General features: G+C 41.1%; 3 protein-coding genes across 3 annotated transcripts; all 3 read right to left on the bottom strand.

Annotated features, from left to right (window-relative positions):
• Positions 1-67: 67 nt before the first annotated feature.
• On the bottom strand, positions 68-4,630 carry fdps (farnesyl diphosphate synthase (farnesyl pyrophosphate synthetase, dimethylallyltranstransferase, geranyltranstransferase)). Its single transcript, XM_067601419.1, has 10 exons — positions 4,470-4,630; positions 3,927-4,079; positions 3,694-3,834; positions 3,182-3,262; positions 2,948-3,070; positions 2,776-2,864; positions 2,578-2,650; positions 2,298-2,375; positions 2,044-2,178; positions 68-862 (listed from the first exon to the last, which is right to left on the bottom strand). The coding sequence occupies exons 1-10, from the start codon at positions 4,470-4,472 to the stop codon at positions 662-664; spliced, it is 1,077 nt and encodes a 358-aa protein (XP_067457520.1). The 5' UTR covers positions 4,473-4,630; the 3' UTR covers positions 68-661.
• Positions 4,631-5,067: 437 nt separating this feature from the next.
• Positions 5,068-13,880, bottom strand: fam189b (family with sequence similarity 189 member B). Its single transcript, XM_067601423.1, has 14 exons — positions 12,710-13,880; positions 12,553-12,609; positions 11,642-11,749; positions 11,364-11,480; positions 11,121-11,228; positions 10,814-10,974; positions 10,559-10,658; positions 10,379-10,451; positions 9,230-9,527; positions 8,742-9,103; positions 8,617-8,658; positions 7,502-7,677; positions 7,225-7,371; positions 5,068-7,062 (listed from the first exon to the last, which is right to left on the bottom strand). The coding sequence occupies exons 1-14, from the start codon at positions 12,941-12,943 to the stop codon at positions 6,808-6,810; spliced, it is 2,238 nt and encodes a 745-aa protein (XP_067457524.1). The 5' UTR covers positions 12,944-13,880; the 3' UTR covers positions 5,068-6,807.
• A 1,019-nt stretch (positions 13,881-14,899) lies between these two features.
• Positions 14,900-20,675, bottom strand: rab13 (RAB13, member RAS oncogene family). Its single transcript, XM_067601424.1, has 8 exons — positions 20,100-20,675; positions 19,277-19,337; positions 18,381-18,441; positions 18,154-18,231; positions 17,119-17,208; positions 16,777-16,842; positions 16,577-16,627; positions 14,900-16,463 (listed from the first exon to the last, which is right to left on the bottom strand). Exons 1-8 carry the CDS (start codon positions 20,221-20,223, stop codon positions 16,392-16,394), a joined length of 603 nt encoding a protein of 200 aa, XP_067457525.1. The 5' UTR covers positions 20,224-20,675; the 3' UTR covers positions 14,900-16,391.
• Between the last annotated feature and the right edge of the window lie 372 nt (positions 20,676-21,047).

Here is a 21,047-nt window from a genome sequence, read left to right on the forward strand (position 1 = left end):
TAAACCTCAAACAGAAGCTACACAAAAACAACTAGATATCAAGAGGATGAAACAGAGACACACAAAATACTAGTCATGTATTTTTTTTTATTAAAATTCAGGCCAGTACAGACTTTATAGCAGCAATATAAAAATATATGGAATTAAGAAAGCCTATGTTCTGTCCTGTGCCTGGATGCATCTTACGTCATACATGCACTGTCCTTTTTGGCCCCTAATCAATTAATAAATCTATTCCTACATGATCAAAACTAGTTCGACAATTTCATTTGTAGCCTCATCCTGCCATACATTCTTTTAACAAAGTGAGCTATTTAAAACAATCCGTGTGTGTAATCCATAACGACATCATTCCTCCTCAGTAGAGAAATGAGTGGAGAGACTGTACATAATGCGCTAGGTTCAATAAATAGATAACAAGGAGCAAAAGACAGACTATTCGATAACATTCACAACCAAATATTTACGAATCACTGAAAAGTAAAAACAAAACTGCCTGCAGGATTTCTAAATATCACAGTCGTGTTCGGGCCATGCTGCTGTAGTCAGAGCCTCGTCCCACTCCTAAAGTTAATCTGTGCATCATGACAAGAGTCAAAAGGGGGACCGGGCTGATGTACCTGACACAGTTTATATAACTTCCAGAGACCATCATTCTTTCTCACTTGTTCCTCTTGTAGATTTTCTTGGCAAAGTTGAGGAAAACTGAGTGAGGAAGGTTTTGAGCGTGACATGCGATGAGCTTCTGTAGCCGCTGGTAGCTCTCATCTTCATAGTTGTGGTACAGTGTTGGCATTTGCAGGGTGTTGTACAGAGCTTTGACCTTTTCCACACTGGCATCATCATGGCGTCCGTAACATGCCTGAGGAGGAGATTAAAAAATGAAATGAACTTTGACTAATGTACTAGCAAGTGACTGTAGCACCTTTTAAAAAAAAAAAAAAGGTGAGACTAGAAGCCTCCACAAACATTGAGGAGACAGAAGGATAAGAACCATAAATAAAAGGGCAGCAAATACAGTTTGATTGTTCTCAGAAGCAATTTTTTTCTGGGGTGATGAATAGCAAAGTTTCTATTGATGCAAAGTCTTGATTACATTTGCACTTTTGTTTGTATTATTGAATGATGTTTTAGGTAAAAATATAGTAGAAAAAGTATTCAATATCGGGAAAATGTGATTGACCATCAACACTAATTCTCTCTTTTAAAAGAAAAACAGCCAATAACACACCAGAAAAATGTATGGTTAGTTAATGTCACATCAAGAACCACTTTGGCTAAACTCTTGTGTACAACCACCACAATTTCTTAATGTGGTAAAAAACAAACAAACAAAACCCAACACACATTTATCCGATGCCTTAATTAAATCCAAAGCATTAGCATTGATATTTATTTATCAGAGAACGTGTCATTGGGCCAATGCTCAATTTTAAATGTGTGGCACTACAATTGTATATAATTAATTATGCAAAGCATGCAATTTTTTATGCTTCTATGCCTCTGACATTTTGTGAAGGAAACAGTGCATAAAACCTGCATTTTAAATAGAGCTGCAATGATTCATTAATTCTTTCGTTAACAGAAAATTAATCAGCAAGTCTTTTGACAACCGATTTATCGTTTGATTAATTTTTTATGAAAAAATGCCAGTTTCTATATTCCTCTATGAGATTAAACTGAATATGTTTGGGTTGTGAACTGCTGGTCGGAACAAAAGAAAACAATTGAGGACGTCACGTTGGCCTTTGGGAAATTGTGATTGACATTTTTCACAGTTTTCTGACATTTTACAGACCAAACAACTAATCAATAAATTAAGAAAATAATCATCAGATTAATAAATAATGAAGATAACCATTAGTTGCAGCCCTTACTTGTAAATATACAGTACATTGTAATACCACACTTCTTTAATTTCTTGTATAAATGCCCTCCAGCCAAAGAATCCTTGCATATCTCTCTGCACATGGTTTACAGCCACATAATATCAGTACATATTTGAGGTATTCAAATTGAAAGGCTTGTTATATGAAGTCCCACCTCCAGCTCCACTCTCTGTTCAGGAGTCATGACTTCCATGGCCGTCACTACCAGCCAGCTGCATTTGTTATCCTGGATGTCTGTACCAATCTTTCCAGTCACAGCAGGGTCTCCGTAACAGTCTAGGTAATCATCCTGTAAATGAAATACACTTGGTGATTATTAACACTGTTCGACACAATGTCGCCTGCAACATATTATTCAATATGTGCAGAATTTGAATAAGATCGTTGTTGACGAGTAAAAGTAATTACCTGTATTTGGAAGAACTCTCCCATCTCAAGTAAGATGTGTTTGGCATTATTGTGTTCTTCTTCACTCACAATTCCAGCCTACAAAGATATGATAAAATCATTTTAAGGAAGAGTATATTTTATTTTCCCTGTCAAGACTGTCCCAGCTGTAAAGGCTGCACATTTACAGCACTGGCAGCATGTATTTATGCATGCTGCCAACCTTTTAGTGTTATCACCACCATGATGCCTATCAGTTCCTACTGTTATGTGTTCAAATTTATGATATAAACACACTCACCATGTACATTGCTGCTGCCACTGGGAGGTAAAAGGAGTAGAAGGCAGTCTTATATTTTACAATAGCTTTATACCTGTAAGACAAAGATAGAAATGTAAATGTAAACAACATTTTTCTCTGTAAAATTACTTTATAGATTTAATTTTACAACTGTGTATGAGGTGCCTCCCTTTTCTCTTCATGCCCTTGCTTCCTTACCTCTCCATGGTGAATCTATTGAGGTCAATCTGACCAGGTGGAGCCGTCATGAGGTCCAGAGCTTGGCCGAGCTCTGTCTGGAAAGATGTCTGAAATAAACAGAGTTACAATAAGAATACTGTATGTGTGTATGAGTGTGTGTGTCTTTTTCTTCAAATCAAATCTATAGTACCTCAGTAAATAGCTCAAGTAGGTGGACATAGTAGGGCTGATCCCTGCAGTGTCTGCGAAGTAGTCTGTAGATTGACCCTTCCAAGAGAAACCCATCATTGATGGCATCCAGACCTATTCCATCCTTTAAGACAAACAGACAAGATTTACATGAGACACTGAGTAACACCATTAACAAGTGAAAAATTATTTACCACACTACAAAAAAAGCGATTTGGAATATGTCAAGTCTCACCTTCTTGTACCAGCAGGGTTGTCCTCTCCGAGTCACAGATGCATCCATAATATCATCAGCCACGAGGAAAAATGCCTGAAGCTACAAACAACACAAGAGACGCAGCTGTAACACATAGCACATGGAGTGTGACATCTTTTCTAAGTGTGAACTGATGTCTTCACAACAGTCACTCTGAGCCTTTCCTTGTCTGAAGTTTTAGCATTGTGTTAGGCTGCACATAACAACCTAATTTTATGAAGCCAGATCTCTTTCTTGTGCTTAAGCTACAAGACCTCTTTTCACTGTAATGAAGGATCATTCGTCTATTGCAACAGCGTGGCTGAGTTTTTAATTATTTTTGGACAGTAATGCAGGTCTATGGAGGAAAAGGCTACACCAGACTTTGGACATACAGACAAAACTTGTTTATAGGATAAATTCACAACTCCTTTTTGGTCTTTTTAATGAGATTTATGACAATAATATTTCCAGACTTATCCTTTCACAAGCCATGACATATCATAACTCACCAATTCAATGCACCAGCCAACCAACAGAGCCCGCTGTACGGTGTCCTGGGTGAGCTGAGCGGGTGGCAGAAGCTCCCGCAATGAGCCAATCACAGACAGGCCTCTGTTCCTCTTGCCTCCAGGAGCATTGTACACCAAAACCTGAGGTGGGGGGAAAAAAAGATGGGAGGGACGATTCACTTTAAGTGGCCGAAACAGCCCATGACATGACTGCAAGAGACAAGACAACATACCTCTCTCAACCTGTTCAAGGCATCAGCTAGCACATGATCCGTGAGGTCTCTCTCTGTCAGCTCCGCCACTAGCTCGTCAAACTGGGCTTCAAACAGCTGAGCGTCTGACTGCAGCGCCTTTCCACCGTGCGTCCCGTTGCAAATGCTATCACCCTGGAAAGACGACGTGCAAAGTAGAGATGTACTATTTTTAAACTTAAACGGAGGGACGGTAAAGAACACGGTCCTGACCATTCTTTGAGCATTAATGAGCAAGCTTAGCAGGCGTCTCATTCCCATAACAACCGTCCGAGTGTCCCGACCAAACCGGAAACTAGCTGATTAAACTTGTTTGACTGTAACAGGTAACAGTTACAGTTAGCAAAGAGGAGCAAGGATTAAGAAAGGTGAAACACTATTATTATCGCACAAGTTCCCCTGTCATGAAAAGGAGCGTTGGCTGACGTTAGCTTACATTAATTTCCCACATCCAGTCTGTTATCAACGCTAGCTATAGCACACCAAATATAAATATTTTTTATTCACACACATGCCTTTACTTACCATAATTATACTGTCCGCTTATCCTAAACTATTTAGTATAATATGGCGAAATCGTCTCTCTTCTGTTTTTGCGACTTGCTGTCAAACTTAAAGTCTGTGAACGTCTCCTGAATCCAGGATGTGCTGATTGTAGTTCGCAGTCACGCCGCTGTCCGTTTTATTACATGGCAGCAGGACTAAGGTTCCCAACGTCCCTTGCGAGTGGTGCATGTGGGCGTGGCTTCGGAAGGCTCCATTTGACATTGAGCATTTTCATTGGTCGGCCGCATCGAACCAGGATGGGCTTTCACACTGGTTGACCAATAGGATTTAAAAAGAGGCGGGGTTTGAGTGGAGTGGGGAGATTAGTGAACCTATGAATGAGCCTCAGCTACTATAATTGTAGTTTCACTGATAAAAGTAGAAAAAAAAGGAACAGAGAAAAAGAAAAATAATACCAACCTTTCGTTATAGTCTGTAATTTTGCCCTTTATAATATGTACAAAACATCAGCATAGGTATTTTTATTTTATGTCTATCATTTATTTCATATGTTGAAATACATAACTTGCATTGAAAGTTTTGCCATTGACACTGCATTTAAAATCTGGAATAGGTGTCATATTTAGATACATTTATTATTCAGGTTTCAAGGCTGTATCCTGTTAAGCCTGCCATACAGATATACATTTCTTCAAATAAATAATGCAAGACAGGAGGTAGAAACTTAGTGCCTTAATAAGGGGGTGTATGAGTGTGCCTGTATCTGTGTGCAGGCTAAGTGTGTATGTGTGTAAATCTTTAAAATTAGTTACATATGAGTGTATCCAAAATGTGCCTTTACCAATATGGAGCCAATAATCATCACTTGGTGAGCACATCAAAAAGACTTTCCAAAGAAAAAAACTCCAATCTGACACACACATATATTTATACGCTTCAAAATCCCATATCCAGAGCTGCCAGACCTATAATGTTCACTATCACCAGAGTGTCAGCAGCCTGAGGCTTTTTTTTTTTTTCATTTAACCACCCTCCCACAACTGCTGCCAACACATAATGTGAAGCCTGACCTCATAACAACTAAGTCTGTACATTTATGGCGAGAGACTCTTCATGTCATCAGAGTCACAGTGCAATTTACACCTATTTATCATACAGGATCAGGCTGCTTTAGCCGATGTCACAGATATGCCTGCACACATGAAGCATTTTCAAACCCTATTAAAATCAAATTAGGATGCAGAGGCATGTTTGGAGCCATCTGGTAGAAAACTTTGGGAATGCTGCCTATCTTTGACTCTGACCTTCCCTTTCATCTATCTTTTAACACAAACACATTTCAAATGGCTATTATCATAAGTCTTGGGTGCAAGAGAAAAAAAGTAAGAAGCATTGTCAAAACATGCAGATTAAGACATTCTGAGGACATGTTACTTAGTTACACAGACGGTCAGGATCTAATGCACAAGATTTCCTGCTGTATTCGGGAGGCTGCAGCAAAACATGCATACATACGCAAATCAAACCATCGGAGGCCACCCACAGAGAATACATTTCAAAAGGCTGAGCATGTGTCTGTGGCGTGCATTAATGTCAGTGTTAGAAATGCTGGCTGCCTTTCATTGAAGGCCAATGTGGAGGTGGACAAAGGCGTGGAGAAAGTCATCATTTCAATTGCAAGAAGAAAAAAGACAAAACTCAGTAAAGGGTTTTCCATGTGAAAGCATTTGTCCTCATATACACCCCCATCTGTTTATCTTACATTATACTCAGCTAGCTATGTGTGGATAGTCTATTATGATTTTTTTTTTTTTTAATGGAAGACAAAATAAGGGATTTTCATGATCACTCCACCTGAGCCATCCTGTGGATGAATAGCAATTTACAAAAGGGCCAGAAGCATATTGCAACCCATTATTATGTAATAGACTGAATGTACACTAAGTGGTTGTTGTAGCATGAATGCTAGAAGAGTTCTGTCTCCAGTCTTGAGGAAAAGATGTTTCCAGATGAGGACTGTGAGGGACGGAGTGAAGAATAAAGCAGTGTCGATGCTTCTGGTACGTTGGTCTCTGGCTAGAAATAAACATCTAGTTACCATCTCACTACTGATGAACAGTGAAGTAAGAGTGAACTCTGGCTTGATGTTCAGAGTGATGAAGAGCACCACTGAATAAGGCCATAAGGCTTCAGGAAACTGAGTTGACAAAGAGAAAAAGGAGGGAAGACTTTCAAAATTTCAGTGCTAGATGACTCCGCTAAACTAAATCCTTATCATTAACCTGCCTTTTTCCTTACAAGCTCTTGCTTGCGCCTTATTTTCTTCCTCCATCCCTCTTTCATTTTCCTCTCCTCCTCACAGTGCAGACTCTGAGTAGAGAGCTCCTGATGACCCATGTGGCAGATGAGGCGTCACTAATCGCAGTAGTGACACTGAGGAGGAGGAGCTTAAATCTCCACAGCTGCGCAGGTGGATCCCCTCTGGGGCCCGGCTGCTGTGATGCCGGTTGTGTCGACTGTCACTATGGGAATGGTGGTGTCCACGGTGATGAGGGTGATGGGAATGATGGTTGGGGGGTCCTCGGCTGGTACTCCAAGGGGTCCGCAAAACCTAAAGATGATTTTATCAAGCAGAAATTTACACAAATGACTGATGTAGTGATCTGGACATATAGTTTGGTGTAAGAGGAGATGTGAAATAATATTTTAAATCTAAGAGAGAATAAATAAAATTAGTTAAGATTAGTTAAGTTAAGAGAATTTATTGTCATACTTGTTCCAAGGGCAGGTGGTTGGTGGCAGCACCCTCAGCACCACTCCTCCTTTTAGGCCCCGGTATTGTGCCCCCAACATGCTCGGAGGAGGGCGCAAGGTTGCGTTTAGAGCGCTGCAAGAAGCGAGCCATCAGAACACGAGTCACCTGAAGGACAGAAAAAAATCAGTAAAGATAAAGAAGGAATAAGTCAAACAAACAAAAGTCACATACCGTACTATTTTATATTTTAGTGTTTATTCTTCCTGTATCATTTATCAACAATTTTCAGACTAACCTTAAGGTCCCCAAGGGAACGGTGGCAATCTTTAGGTAAACGCATTGGGGAGGTGGGTGGAGGTTTGGAGGGAACCTGCACCCCGGTAGCATCTGATTTCATGTTTTCTTTCCTTGGCAAAGCTGCAGCAGGAGGCAGAGAGGTGCGGGGCAGCAGATAAGCCTCAGAGGATGGACCTTTGGGAGATGGAGTCAGAAAAAAAAAGAAAGATTTTGGGCTCATTTGTCAAGTTTTAATACTGTTATGACCCAAAGTTGGTCTAATGGAGAGGTGAGTAAAAAAACTAGAAGAATATGAGAAATCAATTTGCATATTTTCTATTTTTTTATTGACAGATATTGATGCTCAAATCTAACTTTAGGGAGAACCCCGGCCAAAATAACAAGCCATTTCAAAGAAGTTTACATTTTCCGCAGTGTGTAAAACACTGTTTGACTTGTTACTTGCAAGACTGTCCTCATACTCTGCAACAAAGAATAAGGGAATATATTTTTTAAGTTTTAAAATGTAATAAATTAAACAGCATATCTCATGCTACTTAAAGTCTCAAAGAAGAAGGTTCATGTAGGGTGACTCCTGCAGTTAAGTCCAGTAACCGTGGAAGATATTTTGCTGTTTCATGATATGCTGCATGTGAGGTACTATATTCAGACATTGCTGTGTAATCCTTTAGAAATCAGGGTGTATCATTTGAAAAACAAAATGAACTGGTGAAGCACATCATTTTCCCACACAACGTAATCTAATTTATCAATGGAATCAAATCATGGCTAATTTAGAAGTTGTCGAGCAGTTTCATAAATCACATGCACATGTAGACAGATTTGCATGTCTCCGCTGGTGCTTAAATCTGCTCTAGTGTCTAACACAGTTTGATAAATGATGGCCATTAACTGCACATTTGTTGAATTGTATCTTCTAAAAACAACTTAGAAGTGTTTTCTTTTGGGCTTCATGCCCAATTAGACAGTCAAATCTGACAAGAGACACAAGAGAAGAAAGAGGCAATGGCAACAAGCAACAAAGGCTGTGAGCAAGATTTAAACCCTGAACGTTTTAGACCATTGAGAGATGAGAGAATAACATCTTAAAGCCCTTTAGATAACAAGTCTTACCCGTGTCTGTAGATGCCTTGCTGCCTCCTGAGCCAAAGTCAACTGAAGAAGAGGAGACACAATAAGAAGTTATGAAAGCAGAAATAGTAAGGTAAGACATGTTTTCATGTTGGGGTCCTAATTACTTGTATCAGTGGAGGAGCCGAGGCCTGGCTCACTGTGTGACCTCACGAGGCGTAGGAACCCTTCGCTATCCCTTCTCACATTCTCTCCATCTTTCTCACTCTTTCCAGCCCTTCGTCGAAGGTACAAAGGTTGACGTGGGAGGGCCGGCCCGTTACCCTGACCACCAGCCTGCTCACTGGCAGCTGAGGAGGATGAAGTGGGGGGAGCAGAGGAGTCGAGGCCAGCTCCTTGGCGTGAAGGAGTGGAAGGGCGAATTCGAATCTCTGGGATGGAGGATCGCTGTTGAGAGGTGGAGCCCCCTATTGCTTCCAGCTGGGAGCAGCTACTAGCTAGCATGGCCTGGCGACGCAATACTGGAGACCTGAAGGACAAAACGGGAGAGCACAAAATAATATTTCTGTTTGTGGATATAGAACACTTCTCCCTTGTTATATTGAAAATTTGAGACCTTACAATATTATGTGGCACTATGTATGTTTGTCCTCACCTGTATGTGGTGGTAGCTGTGCTGGGTGAAGAGCAGGAGTTGGACCTCTCTCCTCTGAGAAAGCGCCTGGCTCTGGGTCCTCCTGCCAGTGGACTCTCTGGTGTTTGGGACGGGGGACCACGGAAGCTGATGTACTCCCCTCCATCTCCCATTTCTCCCCCCTCACCAGCAGACCTGTTGTACTTCTCTCCCTGGGGCCTCACTCCCACCTCCATCAGACAGGAGTCCTCGGAAGGGGAGGAATCATCGGGGATGTCCACGATCTCTGACATCAGCAGAGAGCCACTGTCCATGGACACTAAAGAAATAAAATGGTAATTCTTCATTATCAAGGCCAAACTTTAAGTAGAACATTGTTATCTGAAACTTACAGCAAAGTTTGAAAGATAAAATGTTGTGTTTCTTCTTCTTATTTTTTTATTTTACTTAATTTTGTCTATCCCCTTAAAGTACGCCATAACTTACTTTAATTAACTTTTAATGCTCATTTTAAACTCATGAAGACATGTCTTTTAGATGAGCAACATTTCATTCTTTTTATTAACACATCTTAAAATATAGATAGAATTTAAACTATTGTCTAATCTAATACAGAAAATGAGTTTAGACTTTGTCACAGTGCCCAAAAGCACAACAAAATCTCCAAATGTCCTTCCAACATGATGTTTACCTTTTTAAAATGAGCATTTTTCACAGTTTGGATTGAGATTGGGGGCATTATTGGTATTTCAAATTTAAACATTGTAGCAAATAAATGTCATCATCTACATTCAGTCTCACATTCAACGGTTATTTTCATCATCAATGATTCTGTTTATTATTTTTTTGATTAACTGATTCACTATTTGGTCTATAAAATGTAAGAAATTTCTAAAATACAGTCATCATAATCTCCAAGATCTAAGATGATGTCTTAAAAATGCTCATTTTGTCTGACCAACAGTCCAATACCCAAAAAAGTGTTAATTTTACAGGATAAAAAAGAGAAACACAGCACTGACTGGATTTTCGGTTGATAAAGTAATTGATTATAGTGCTTAACAAATCATTGGTAGTACCAACAGCTTTTTTTAAACTACAAAACCATAATAACACTACTTCTTTCATCAAGCACAAGTGGATCTGTAAAAACATGTGATGTTTTCTCACCCTCTCCGCTGAAGGCAATGGACGTTCCTCTCTCTCCAGACAGCTCAGTGCCATGGGGGTCAAACATTGTTGCCTTGACAGTCACAGTAGACAAGGATCAGCATGGTCACCAGATACATCACACTAACACACAAGCACTCAGACACAGACACACACCATTACATCTATACTCATGCTCACCTGGCTGACAGCTCTTTGTCCCATCACAGCTTCATAAGGAGGAGGGCAATCAGTGGGGTAGAGAGGAACAGGGCTCTCCATGGAGCCATTATAGGTGATGCTACGAGTAAATACAAAAACATCGAAGTCAGTTCTGTCAAAAGTGTCCATATTCTGATGATGCAAGTGCATGATTGTCACATACTGCACAAGTGTTTTCCAGGATGTGGATGTATGATAATACATATAAAGTGCTTGTTTTTCAGCTTTTGGTACCTCTGAGCGTCTGTCTCAGAGCTGCAGGTGTACTCAGGAGGATAGTAGGGGGGCGGAGGGATGGGTGGAACAAACTCCTCAAAGTCCATGATGTTGGTCAGGAAGGCGTCCTGAGGAGTAGTGCATTCTGGGTTGACGGAGCGAGAGCGATGTGGTGCCAACTAGGCGGGGAGAGGAGACACATCAATATCATACAACAGAGGGGAATAGGGGTACAACATTTTTAGCTTAAGGCAGAAGTGTGGTTCTTTTGCTGAGTACTTTTCATTTGTAAATGAAATGTAGAATGTGCTGTGTCTTTGCTCACCAGGTGCACAAGGTCCAAGGAGAATATGTGGATACTGCAGGTCACAGTGGACAGAGTGCAGATGATGGTGGAAAGAATGCTGAGACCACATGCACTGAACAAAAGGTCCTGTAGAGCAATATGCATTCAGAAAACTCAAAATTCTACGACTACGTATAGGCATTTTTTTTTTGACTAAGTTGTAGGAATAAGTAAAATTTTATGTTCAAATTGGGTCTCCAGTATAGATAATGTTCTACCCACCTTCAGCTGACGTCTGACTGAGTGGCAATCAGTATTCGGGTAGAGCACTAGGGTCTCCTCCTCTGTGATGGAGCAAGAGTGACTGGGTGCACAACACACACAGTGTTTATCCTCCACCTACACACATTCCCAAACACAGAGAACTGGTGTAAATTACTCATCTGTACACTAAAAACATATCCTTTTAACAAAACTATTCCTAGCACATCCCCCATGCATCTGGCTTGAAGGGCGTTTCAGCATGAGGCAGAAGACAACACTTGCATAACGTTGTGTACCTGGCAGGTGAGCATAGACTTGACCATCTGTGCATTCTGACAGGAGAGCATTGAGCCGGCCAGACTGAGGATAACACATACTGCAGACAGCAGCATGAACAGTGACACCTGTGGAGGAGCACAGAGCCAAGGTTTGATTCAGAGCAGGGTGACGAGACATGTGACATGGAGAACTGAGAGTTGTATTCTCCCAAACAAAGACTACAGTCAGTTTCACTGATACGTATTCTTTAGATCAGAGAGGAGGTACTAATAAGTGAAAATACCTAATTTAGTTTTTGGATGGACAAAAAACTACAAACTTTTTTTCCCTTCGTGGCATGGCCAGATTAACCCACTAGGAGACAGACACACACACTCAGTTTTACTTTGTCTGACTTATGCTAGTTTGTAGTAAGTTTACAGAATATGTAAAAATAATATTAAAAAATGTGTTTTACAACTACACAGAGGTCCCATCTAAAAAGTGCTCCAAAATTAGGAAATAATATAAGAACCATTTTAAGGCCCTATCAGTTTTCAACTGCTGTTTCCCATGTCAAGAATGAACTCTGAACCTCAGATTTGAAGCCCACATGGACAATAAGTCCTTAAAGTGCTCCAAAAAATAAGAAAATTTAAAATCTAACTGGGCAAACTCCATCTGCTCATGAAGACTTTATGATATGATGAATGGTAACTAAATTGACCTTGTGGTGGGATTTTCTCAAGCTTTCACTTGAGTTTGTATCATGCTAGTTGTGTATGTTCCAAAAAAAAAATTCAGTGGTTGACACAAAGTGAACCTCTGGCTTTTGGAGGGCCCCTGTATGTCTTGGGGCCCTGCTTGCCTTTTTGCTAATCCAGTCTTGCTCCATGTCACACTGTTTGACATTTAAAGGATAGTAAGCATCAGATGAAAATATACACACCACCAGCGTTAAAGGTCTCCTCCATGAGATTATTCCAACGATCCCTGATGCCACCACCTGGAAACAGAGTACACATGCACAAGACAACACACAATTTAAGATCTCTGTTGTTATATTGTTAATAGTGTATGTTGTTGTCAGTCAATTTCATACTTACAAAGAATCCAGCCCAAAACGGGCAGGACTGCCTCACGCGTGCTGAGGAGGTGAAGGCCATGCTGGTGAAAGAGAAGGCCAGGACCATGGCCCCCAGGCCCAGGTGGCACAGCCCCAGGTACAGGAGCAGCCGTGCACCACCAGGCCCCCGGCCTGACATGCCACGGCGGCTGTCTGACCAGCCTCGAGACCCCGAGGCTGAAACCACGCTGCTGGAGTCTGACGGCGAAGGCATGTTAGGCTCTTCTGTGTTTGGAGGAAGGAGGTTTGACGCTTACTCTGGGATCATAAAACAAAGTTCAGCTGTGTTGGTAGATGCAGAGGAGAGTAGAAGAGGGAGAGACATAAATTCTGGCATGAGAGCTCCACTCTGTCACAATTATGCACCAAGCTCTCCACTGGCAGGTGCCATAGTTTCTGCGCAATGCCCCATGGTGTGCACTATAGTCCCGTCAGTGAGTCCAAGAACTTTGTCAGCAGAAAGTTGAGAATTGAGCAGCCACTACACACTCACAGCCACCGTACTCACCTCATTTGACATTTCAGCCATGATACAAAGACTGCTTCAGTCAATACAGTGTCTCTTTCACCCAATGCAGTTCACAGGCCATTATAGCCAATACTATAGCAGTCTATACCATTCTCCTGCTCAGTCGTTTCCTGATTAAAACACAAGCACAAAAACTGGGCTAGTTTTTAGCAAACTGTACATTTTTGTTATACTCATTTCCTTTTTTCTGCTCCCTCCTCTCCCTCCTCTCGCCAGTGGCATTGCGGTAACTCGAGACCCGAGCAGGCCGCAAATTCTAAAGCATCCCGAATAAAACAGCTGATGACTCGTTTGTTTCAAACCCAGCAGAGATGATACGAGCCGGTCAGTTCGCGTGTCCGGTCAGGAAGAGCATCATCCGAACATGCGCGCTCCCCTCTCGCGACCTTCTGTTAGGTCCTCATGCTGTCACGGAAGAAAAGACGGTGTGGGGATCAAAGCCCAAGATCAGATCAGTTCGTTCGGGAAGCGAGACTAATTACCTCGACATGAACAGGAAATAAATATCTTCCATCGATTTTCAAACTGCACCAAAAATAGCAGCCGGGCTGGGATGAATCTTTCCTCGCGGGGTTCGAGCTTTGATAACTCCACCTCGGGGGTTTTGCGGTGGTCCACACGCACCTAGACCCCCCCACCCCCCCCTCCTCCTCCACTGCCTCTTCCCTCCCTGCAGTCACGCGGGCATCCCGTTCAGCCCGTGTGTTTGTGTATGTGTATGTATCCCGGACGTTTACCTCACAGCCTCCCACCAGACGTCACATGAACATAACAACATATCCTATAGCCTACCTATATCCAGGATAACATATTTAAATTTGTCCAAGTTTGATTTTCTTCTTTTTATTTGTCCCTCCTGTCTTTCCTCTCCTGCTCCTGCGTTTTTTTTCTGTTCCTCGGCGGAGCTCCGACTCTGGAAAGAAATGTATCGTGTTTGCAAACCGAAACCTGCCCTATACGTGATGACAAGGCACGCAAAACGTGCAGGCAACTTGAAGATGCGGCAGAGCGCGCGCACACCGTCGTGGTGCTGATGCTGCGAAGGAGGGGCGGTTGCCTAGCGACAGGCTGCAGCTCCTGCTGCTGCAGCAGTGAGAAAAAAAAAACAAAACAACAAACTATACTGGCCGTTGTGTTGGGAGGACAGTAGTTAAAAACAAGGCAACATGGGGTCCTAGTAGAGGGAACGAGTGTCCTATAGGTGCCTGGTTTTATCTACAAAATAACCAGCAGTGTGTCTGTTAGTAGACATGTCTCCTTTCTGTGTCCTTGAGACACAAAGCCACCTCCTGCTTAACTCTGTGAAATAAACATACTTCAATCTTTAAGTTGGAAAAAAAACTATGATTTAAAATTGTCAACAGTAATGCACCTGAACAATCACAAAAAAGTAGATAAATGCATAAAAGACAAACAAAAATAGCGTCAAATGTCAAAAATAGACTATGGAAATGACTGCAAATGTGAAGGCTGAAGCCCAAAGTTATTGTTTCAACCAAGCTAGATAGATAGATATCCTTTATTGACCCCCAAAGCGGAAACTACAAAGTCTACAAGCTACACTGTCCAGATAATCCAAGCTACATTCTCTGATTTTTTCATTGTGCCAACAAAAAGTTTCAAACTACAACACAAGCACTATTTTTTTTTTTACTGTTTTCAATTTTTATTCAGCAAGCATCAGGTCTGTAAACTACATACAAAGTCTTGTGGCAGGTCTACAGAGAATGTGAAAGAAACTTGAAAGACAAGATGTGGAAAATACAGTACGTCTGTGCAGAAAAAAAAGACTGTCAGGAGCAGATGAGCGGATGAGCAGATGATCACAGTAATTTTGAATGATCTGGAAATTGCTACAACAGGGAAACTGTCATGTTTGACATAGATAATGTGTGGCAGTGTTTAGTGGGAGAATTACCAGGCACTTCAGATAAAAGGCAAGACCCACTAAATCAATTCAAAATGCGGGACGTGTAACCGCTGCTGCTTCCCAGGCTCTCACATCCTGTCCATTCACTTGCTTTATCCATCATTCTTTCATCTCTCCACTCATCTTCTCATATTGCACTTATCTCTGTTCCTATCATCCACATTCTCAATCCCTTCATCTATTAAAACCAGGCTTGTTTACCACCAGTGTTTGTTTCGAGCTTGAACTCCATGCAGCATTTATTAGGGTGAAGAGAAGGTTTTCAGCTAGTCATGGGATGTGGTCAGGAACTTTTCATGATATATAGTCAGAATCTTTCGTATTTAATGGCATAGATTCTGATGGTAATGTATACTATTTAAACATCTCATCCGGGGAAGATATTTATGTGAAACTACACATGTGGGGAAAAAATGTGTCTCATATGACACTGCAGGAATAAGATGTCTACTTGTCTGTAAATCACTGGATTTAAAACAGTAAACTGACAAAAGTGAAGGTGCACTGCTAAAAAAAGGTGTTTTGAGACTTCTTAAACAGTCAGTTAACCAGTTCTGCTCAGTATTTAAACCATCTAACAAAACAAACATTTCGGGTTCAAGACTACAACCAGAAGTCTGCTGTGTTGTAGGTGAACCAAAACACTTTCCATCAAACTCCTCTTCTACCACTGAACTGTTTAAAGACCACTACTGTACTCTACCCAGACCAAAAAAAGATTAAAAATACCCAGATCTAATTCTTAAACAACACTGAACAGCACTGTTTCCGGTTGATAATGCGGTTGTAAGGCAGAGAAATAGTGTGCAGGGTGGAAATAGAAAATGTGTAGCTGAACTATAGGGAGGGGACTAGTTGATGAAATGCTGTGTCATAGTTTTAGAGACATTGAACACTCCACTTTGCAACATTTTCATGGCAGAAAAAAATGCTTGATGAATGATAAACTATGACCTCAGTCAAATTTCAGATCAAAGGAGGATCAATTATTTTTCTGGCAAAATACATTTTTTGGGGAACCACACTACAAACATTTGGAATACAGATAGTGTAGGTATAAAAACATACATTTGGCACCTGTATGTATTTGATATCTGAGCCCACCAGATGGAGACAGAAAACTTGCTGTATTTTTCCCCGGTAATACTGATGTGTTCTTTAACTTTAATGGCGACTCAATAGGTGTGCTGGCTGGTGTCACATCTAGAGGAGAACACATTTGGAAGATTTTTTCTCTGTAGTGCTGGTGATTTTCACCTCTCTGCCTGTGGGGCCCTGTCAAACAAAGAAAAAGAACATGACATGTACATTAAGGAGCCGACAAAGCTCCATAAAGGAGTAAACGATTCACTTTGATTCATATGATATGTCATTGTCTTCTGACTTACCGGTTTCTTGTTGGACTTCTGTAATATGTCACGTGCCAAAGCCAGAAACGACTACAGACAGAGATAAAGTGAGATGAAATGAAGGTTAAGATCTGCAGTATGTGTAGCATATTAACACATAACTACCAGAAGGTTACAGGTAAAGTTAAATGAGGTATGAAAACACTGTTTTTATTTTCAGTGGTTACGTTCCGGCTCACCTCCTCAACGTTAATGCTGGACTTTGCACTGGTCTCAAAGAACCTGATGCCATGATCCTTTGCCAGCTGTCAACAACAGACACAAGGTAGGTATAATAAAGACATCCTGCTTCTTATCTTAAGTAAATACAAAGCTGGTACATCAAAAATATGTGTAATACATGCTCCCTTCCACAAATAACCATTCCCTCTTATATTAAAATAGTAGGAAAAAGTCAACAAAGTGCCCACAATGGTACCATTGTTCACTGAATTATCTCTACTACTTTCATACTACTACTCCAAAATGAAAAATGATACAATAAATAGAGTACAATTAAGTTTCTGTTTGTCTCGTCTCACCTTTTCTCCTGTCTCCTTGGTAACTTTCCGCTTTGCTTCGATGTCGCACTTATTTCCTAGCAACATCTGACTGACCCCGGCTGATGCGTTCTGAGAAAGACAGGAATGCAATTAATTGATTAGGCCAAGTTGAACTGAGTTCACGTGGACTTAGACAAGAATGTTTGCTTCGCGGAAATGCACATTTAAGAAGATGAGATCAAAGGGAGGCAGAGAAGACTTCTTTACATCAAGTCTGAACTGAACAGCCAGTGAGATTCAGAGATAATCACAGCTGCTGCTCAGTGGGGGATAAATAGAAAATTAAATAAAAAAATAGGGTAACAACCATACAGGGTAGCTGGGCAATAACAATGGATCTGTATTTGTTTTGACACATTCTAGATTTTCATAATAAACAATAATAATAGATAATAATAAAGATCTGTGATACAGATGTTTGCATACTTTTTCAGTTTTGGTAAGAATGTATCATAGTTGAATATGTAGTTTGCATTCTGTGTATGAATACTTTCACATTTCCTAAAAAGTGATAAACAAAATAGGTCATGATTTTCTTTCTACAAACTATTCCAGTTAAAGGGTGAGTTCCCCTTTTGGTATCTAGTCATACTGAGAGTTGAGGTTTTCTTTGGGTTTTGTACTGCTGATCACACAAACAAGACATCTGAATACACCACCTTAGGCTGTGGGAAATTATAACGGGCATTTTTCACTATTTTCTGACAATTTATGGACAGAACAATCAATTACTCGAGAAAATAATCTGCAAGTTTACTGATAATTAAAATAGTTTAGTTTTCATTAGAACAATTTCTTCTGTAAAAAGAAGCTGGTGGGGCAAAAGGGAAAATGTGGAAAACAGATTTGGGTGAACTGTCTCTTTTACCAGTGATGCAATGACTGATTCCAATAGCTTTGTTACTGCAGAGAGTTAAGACCCATACTCATGACTAATATGGATTCAACTGACTAAGCACTCTTTTTAAGTGTTTCCTGATTATCTTTGCTGTGGCTAAGTGGAAACAGTCTCACTTCTTTGATACTCTTCATCCAGTTCTGAATGTTTTCGAAAGACTTCTCATCTGTGATGTCGTACACCAGGATGATGCCCTGACAGAGAGAGAGAGAGAGAGAAAGAGAGAGAGAGAGAGAGAGGGGGGATTTAAGCAGTCAGTCAGAGGTACACAGAGCGCACAAAGGGAGCAATGATGTCAGCCTGATTATCCAGTCTGCTTGTTCTGCAGGCGTCCTGTGCTCACCATGGCTCCTCTGTAGTAGGCTGTCGTAATGGTCTTGAACCTCTCCTGCCCTGCTGTGTCCCTGCACAAAGCACACACATTCAAATCTAAAAAAACGTGCACTGATGCATGGACTTTAAAATACAAAAAAAAGTGGTCTAAAGAAAGTCTGAGATGCTTTTAATGTAAATCAATTAAAAAGACAGTATAGCATGAGAAAAAAGGTCACTCTTATATGACATGAAGTGACTCTGGGTGGTGGCCATGTGTAATGAATATCTGGACATTAAACCCTGTCATAAAGTGCTGATTTGGAGAACAAGAGGGAGGTTCCTCCTTCCTCTCTGGCAGGCAGAGTGCAAAAGAACATGAGTTAAAGGACGAGCTCAATTTTTCAAGCACCAAAACAACAGTCAGGTGTCCATATGGACACTGAAAGAGGTTTTCCTCGCTGTAATCATTCCTCCTGTTCATACTGGCTGTTAAAAGATCTTCTTCAAATGTGCTTTCATTGTAAGTGATAGAAGACAAAATCCAGAGTGTGTCCACACAGTCATTTTATGAAAAAATGTATTTACAGGTTTATCTGAGTCTAAGTGAGTCATATCAAGTGAATAACTTTCACATTTACAGTGTCTTTCGCATAAAATTCCCTCTTTGTGTTTGCTTGGACAGTGTTTTCCTGTTGAGCTGCGGTGGTAGTATAGTAAAAAAAAAAAAGGGACTTTGGCACTTGAAAGATATCTGCTTGATTTGACTAATTTGGACGTGTTTCAATGTTCATTCTGGCACCTAACTGTTGTTTTAAGACAGACTTGAAAAACTGTGAGCCCATCCTTTAACGTGAATGTTATCTTCCTCATCAAATCACAAAGCAAGGCCTTTCCAGACAAGTCAGAGGAACTGTCATCTCTTACCAGACTTGTAGTTTCACTTTCTTTCCATCCACCTCAATGGTTTTAACTTTAAAGTCAATGCCTAGGAGACGACAAGAGGACAGGAAAAAGAGTTAAATACCTCAGATATGAACAAAAGACACACCCACCCAGGCACACACACATTGCTGAGTAGCATATATAGGTCACTCTCAGCTGGGTGGAGACTGATTCATAATCATTTCCACTGTGACCCCTCAGTGCTCTCTACTCCTTCTGCACACTGTATTCGGGTTTTGTTTTTTGCCTGGGTTTCCTGCTGGATGGACAAGCTGACAGACAGACGGACAGACAGACAGACAGACAGACAGACAGATTGCAAGGGGCAGAAGAGAAGGGGGTTGTCCTGTGCAAAACTGTGCATGCCAGACAGCCAACCATTCTTCTGGGAAACGTAGAGATGGTAAAAGAGATAGGAATGAGGGTGGGTGGACCTTCTGAGAGCCAAGTGAGAAGAATGAGATCTGAGGGAGAGATGGGGGAGAGAGGGTCAGAGGGAAGAGACAGCACTCACATTCAACGAGGATAAGAAAAAAAGAAAAGAAAAAAAGCAAAGATAAGAGAAAGTTTGGGAAAAAGGGGAAGAAGAAGTGAAAGAACACAGGCTAGTTGAGGCATGAAAGCGGTCTGAGAAACCAGTTTGTACAGTGGCCCGTATCAAATAGAGGAAGAATGAAATGTCAGCATTCAACAAACATTTGTCTTACTCATATCCCCGAGTTACACGAGTAACAGAGAAGCCAATCATAAGCTGGCGCAGAAATGTCGCAGGCTATTAGGGAAACATTACTCTGTAACAACGTACCGATGGTTGAAATGTAAGTGGAGTTGAAATTGTCCTCAGCAAAGCGAATGATCAGACATGTTTTGCCCACTCCGCTGTCCCCGATGAGTAACAGTTTGAAGAGGAAATCATACTTTTTCGCCATGATTGGTGCTGTTCTTCAGAGTTGAAGCAGAACTCAAAGGGGGTAAAAGTTGTGGCTGGATCCTTTTCATCGACTCAAGGCTTTCACTCTTGATTACAATTTCCTCTGTGATTAAAATACAGCAGAGTTTTAAAAAAAAAAGTTGTAACGAGTGGATCCTCTTTTTCTTTTTTCCCCCTCACAGACTTGTCACCGGTAAATTCCGATCCCCCTCAGTGCCTCTGTGCTCTGTTTGGACAGAGCTGCTGGATAAAAAAAATTACACTAACATCCAAAGTTGACCAGTCCACTGCAGATCAGCGTTCATCACCAAAACTATTCACATGTTATTTTACTTTCAGCCAAGAGTCAGTGTCTCTCCGTTTACAAACATACCCGGGTGGCTACGTGTTTTTTCTGCCTCCCAAAAAAAAAAAAAAAAAAAAAAGTTGCTGTCGGCCCAGATCCCAGATCCGCTGAAAGGCTACGTAGAGTGGGAGTGCTTCATGGGAGTAACGGCGCAGACTTGCAGGCACGCAGCACCGACACTAGATGGCGCCGTTTGATCAGCTAAAGCAGCACTTTTTCACGTCTAGGACCCCTAAACTGACACAATTTTGACCACGGACCCCCATTTAATAAGATTTTGTCCCAGGGTCCCCCATCTGGTAGGATTTTTGCTTTTAGGTGTTTTATTACAGAAAGTGTATGAAACCCATGGCCAAAATAGTCATACATTCTGTCATTGTGTCATTTATGGAAGGATTATAGTGAAAATAAATTATTCCCCTTTTTGCTGGAACCCCCTCAAGGACCTCTGAGGGTACCTGGACCTCACTTTGAGA

This window comes from Thunnus thynnus, chromosome 10 (genome assembly GCF_963924715.1).
Source record: "Thunnus thynnus chromosome 10, fThuThy2.1, whole genome shotgun sequence".
In the NCBI taxonomy this organism is placed as follows: domain Eukaryota; kingdom Metazoa; phylum Chordata; class Actinopteri; order Scombriformes; family Scombridae; genus Thunnus; species Thunnus thynnus.

Bases quoted from the DNA above. Each gene is read 5' to 3' on its own strand.
- fdps (XM_067601419.1), bottom strand. The intron at 3,263-3,693 runs GTGAGTTATGAT...TGTTGTTTGTAG, and splicing joins TTGGCTGGTGCATTGAATTG to CTTCAGGCATTTTTCCTCGT. The intron at 3,071-3,181 runs GTGAGACTTGAC...TTTGTCTTAAAG, and splicing joins AACCCTGCTGGTACAAGAAG to GATGGAATAGGTCTGGATGC.
- fam189b (XM_067601423.1), bottom strand. From the start codon at position 12,943: ATGCCTTCGCCGTCAGACTCCAGCAGCGTGGTTTCAGCCTCGGGGTCT. The intron at 11,229-11,363 runs GTGGGTAGAACA...ATTGCTCTACAG, and splicing joins CAGTCAGACGTCAGCTGAAG to GACCTTTTGTTCAGTGCATG. The intron at 9,104-9,229 runs GTGAGGACAAAC...TTTGTCCTTCAG, and splicing joins ACAGCTACCACCACATACAG to GTCTCCAGTATTGCGTCGCC.
- rab13 (XM_067601424.1), bottom strand. From the start codon at position 20,223: ATGGCGAAAAAGTATGATTTCCTCTTCAAACTGTTACTCATCGGGGAC. The intron at 18,232-18,380 runs GTGAGCACAGGA...TCTCTCTGTCAG, and splicing joins CCTACTACAGAGGAGCCATG to GGCATCATCCTGGTGTACGA. The intron at 16,628-16,776 runs GTGAGCCGGAAC...CTCTGTCTGTAG, and splicing joins CCAGCATTAACGTTGAGGAG to TCGTTTCTGGCTTTGGCACG.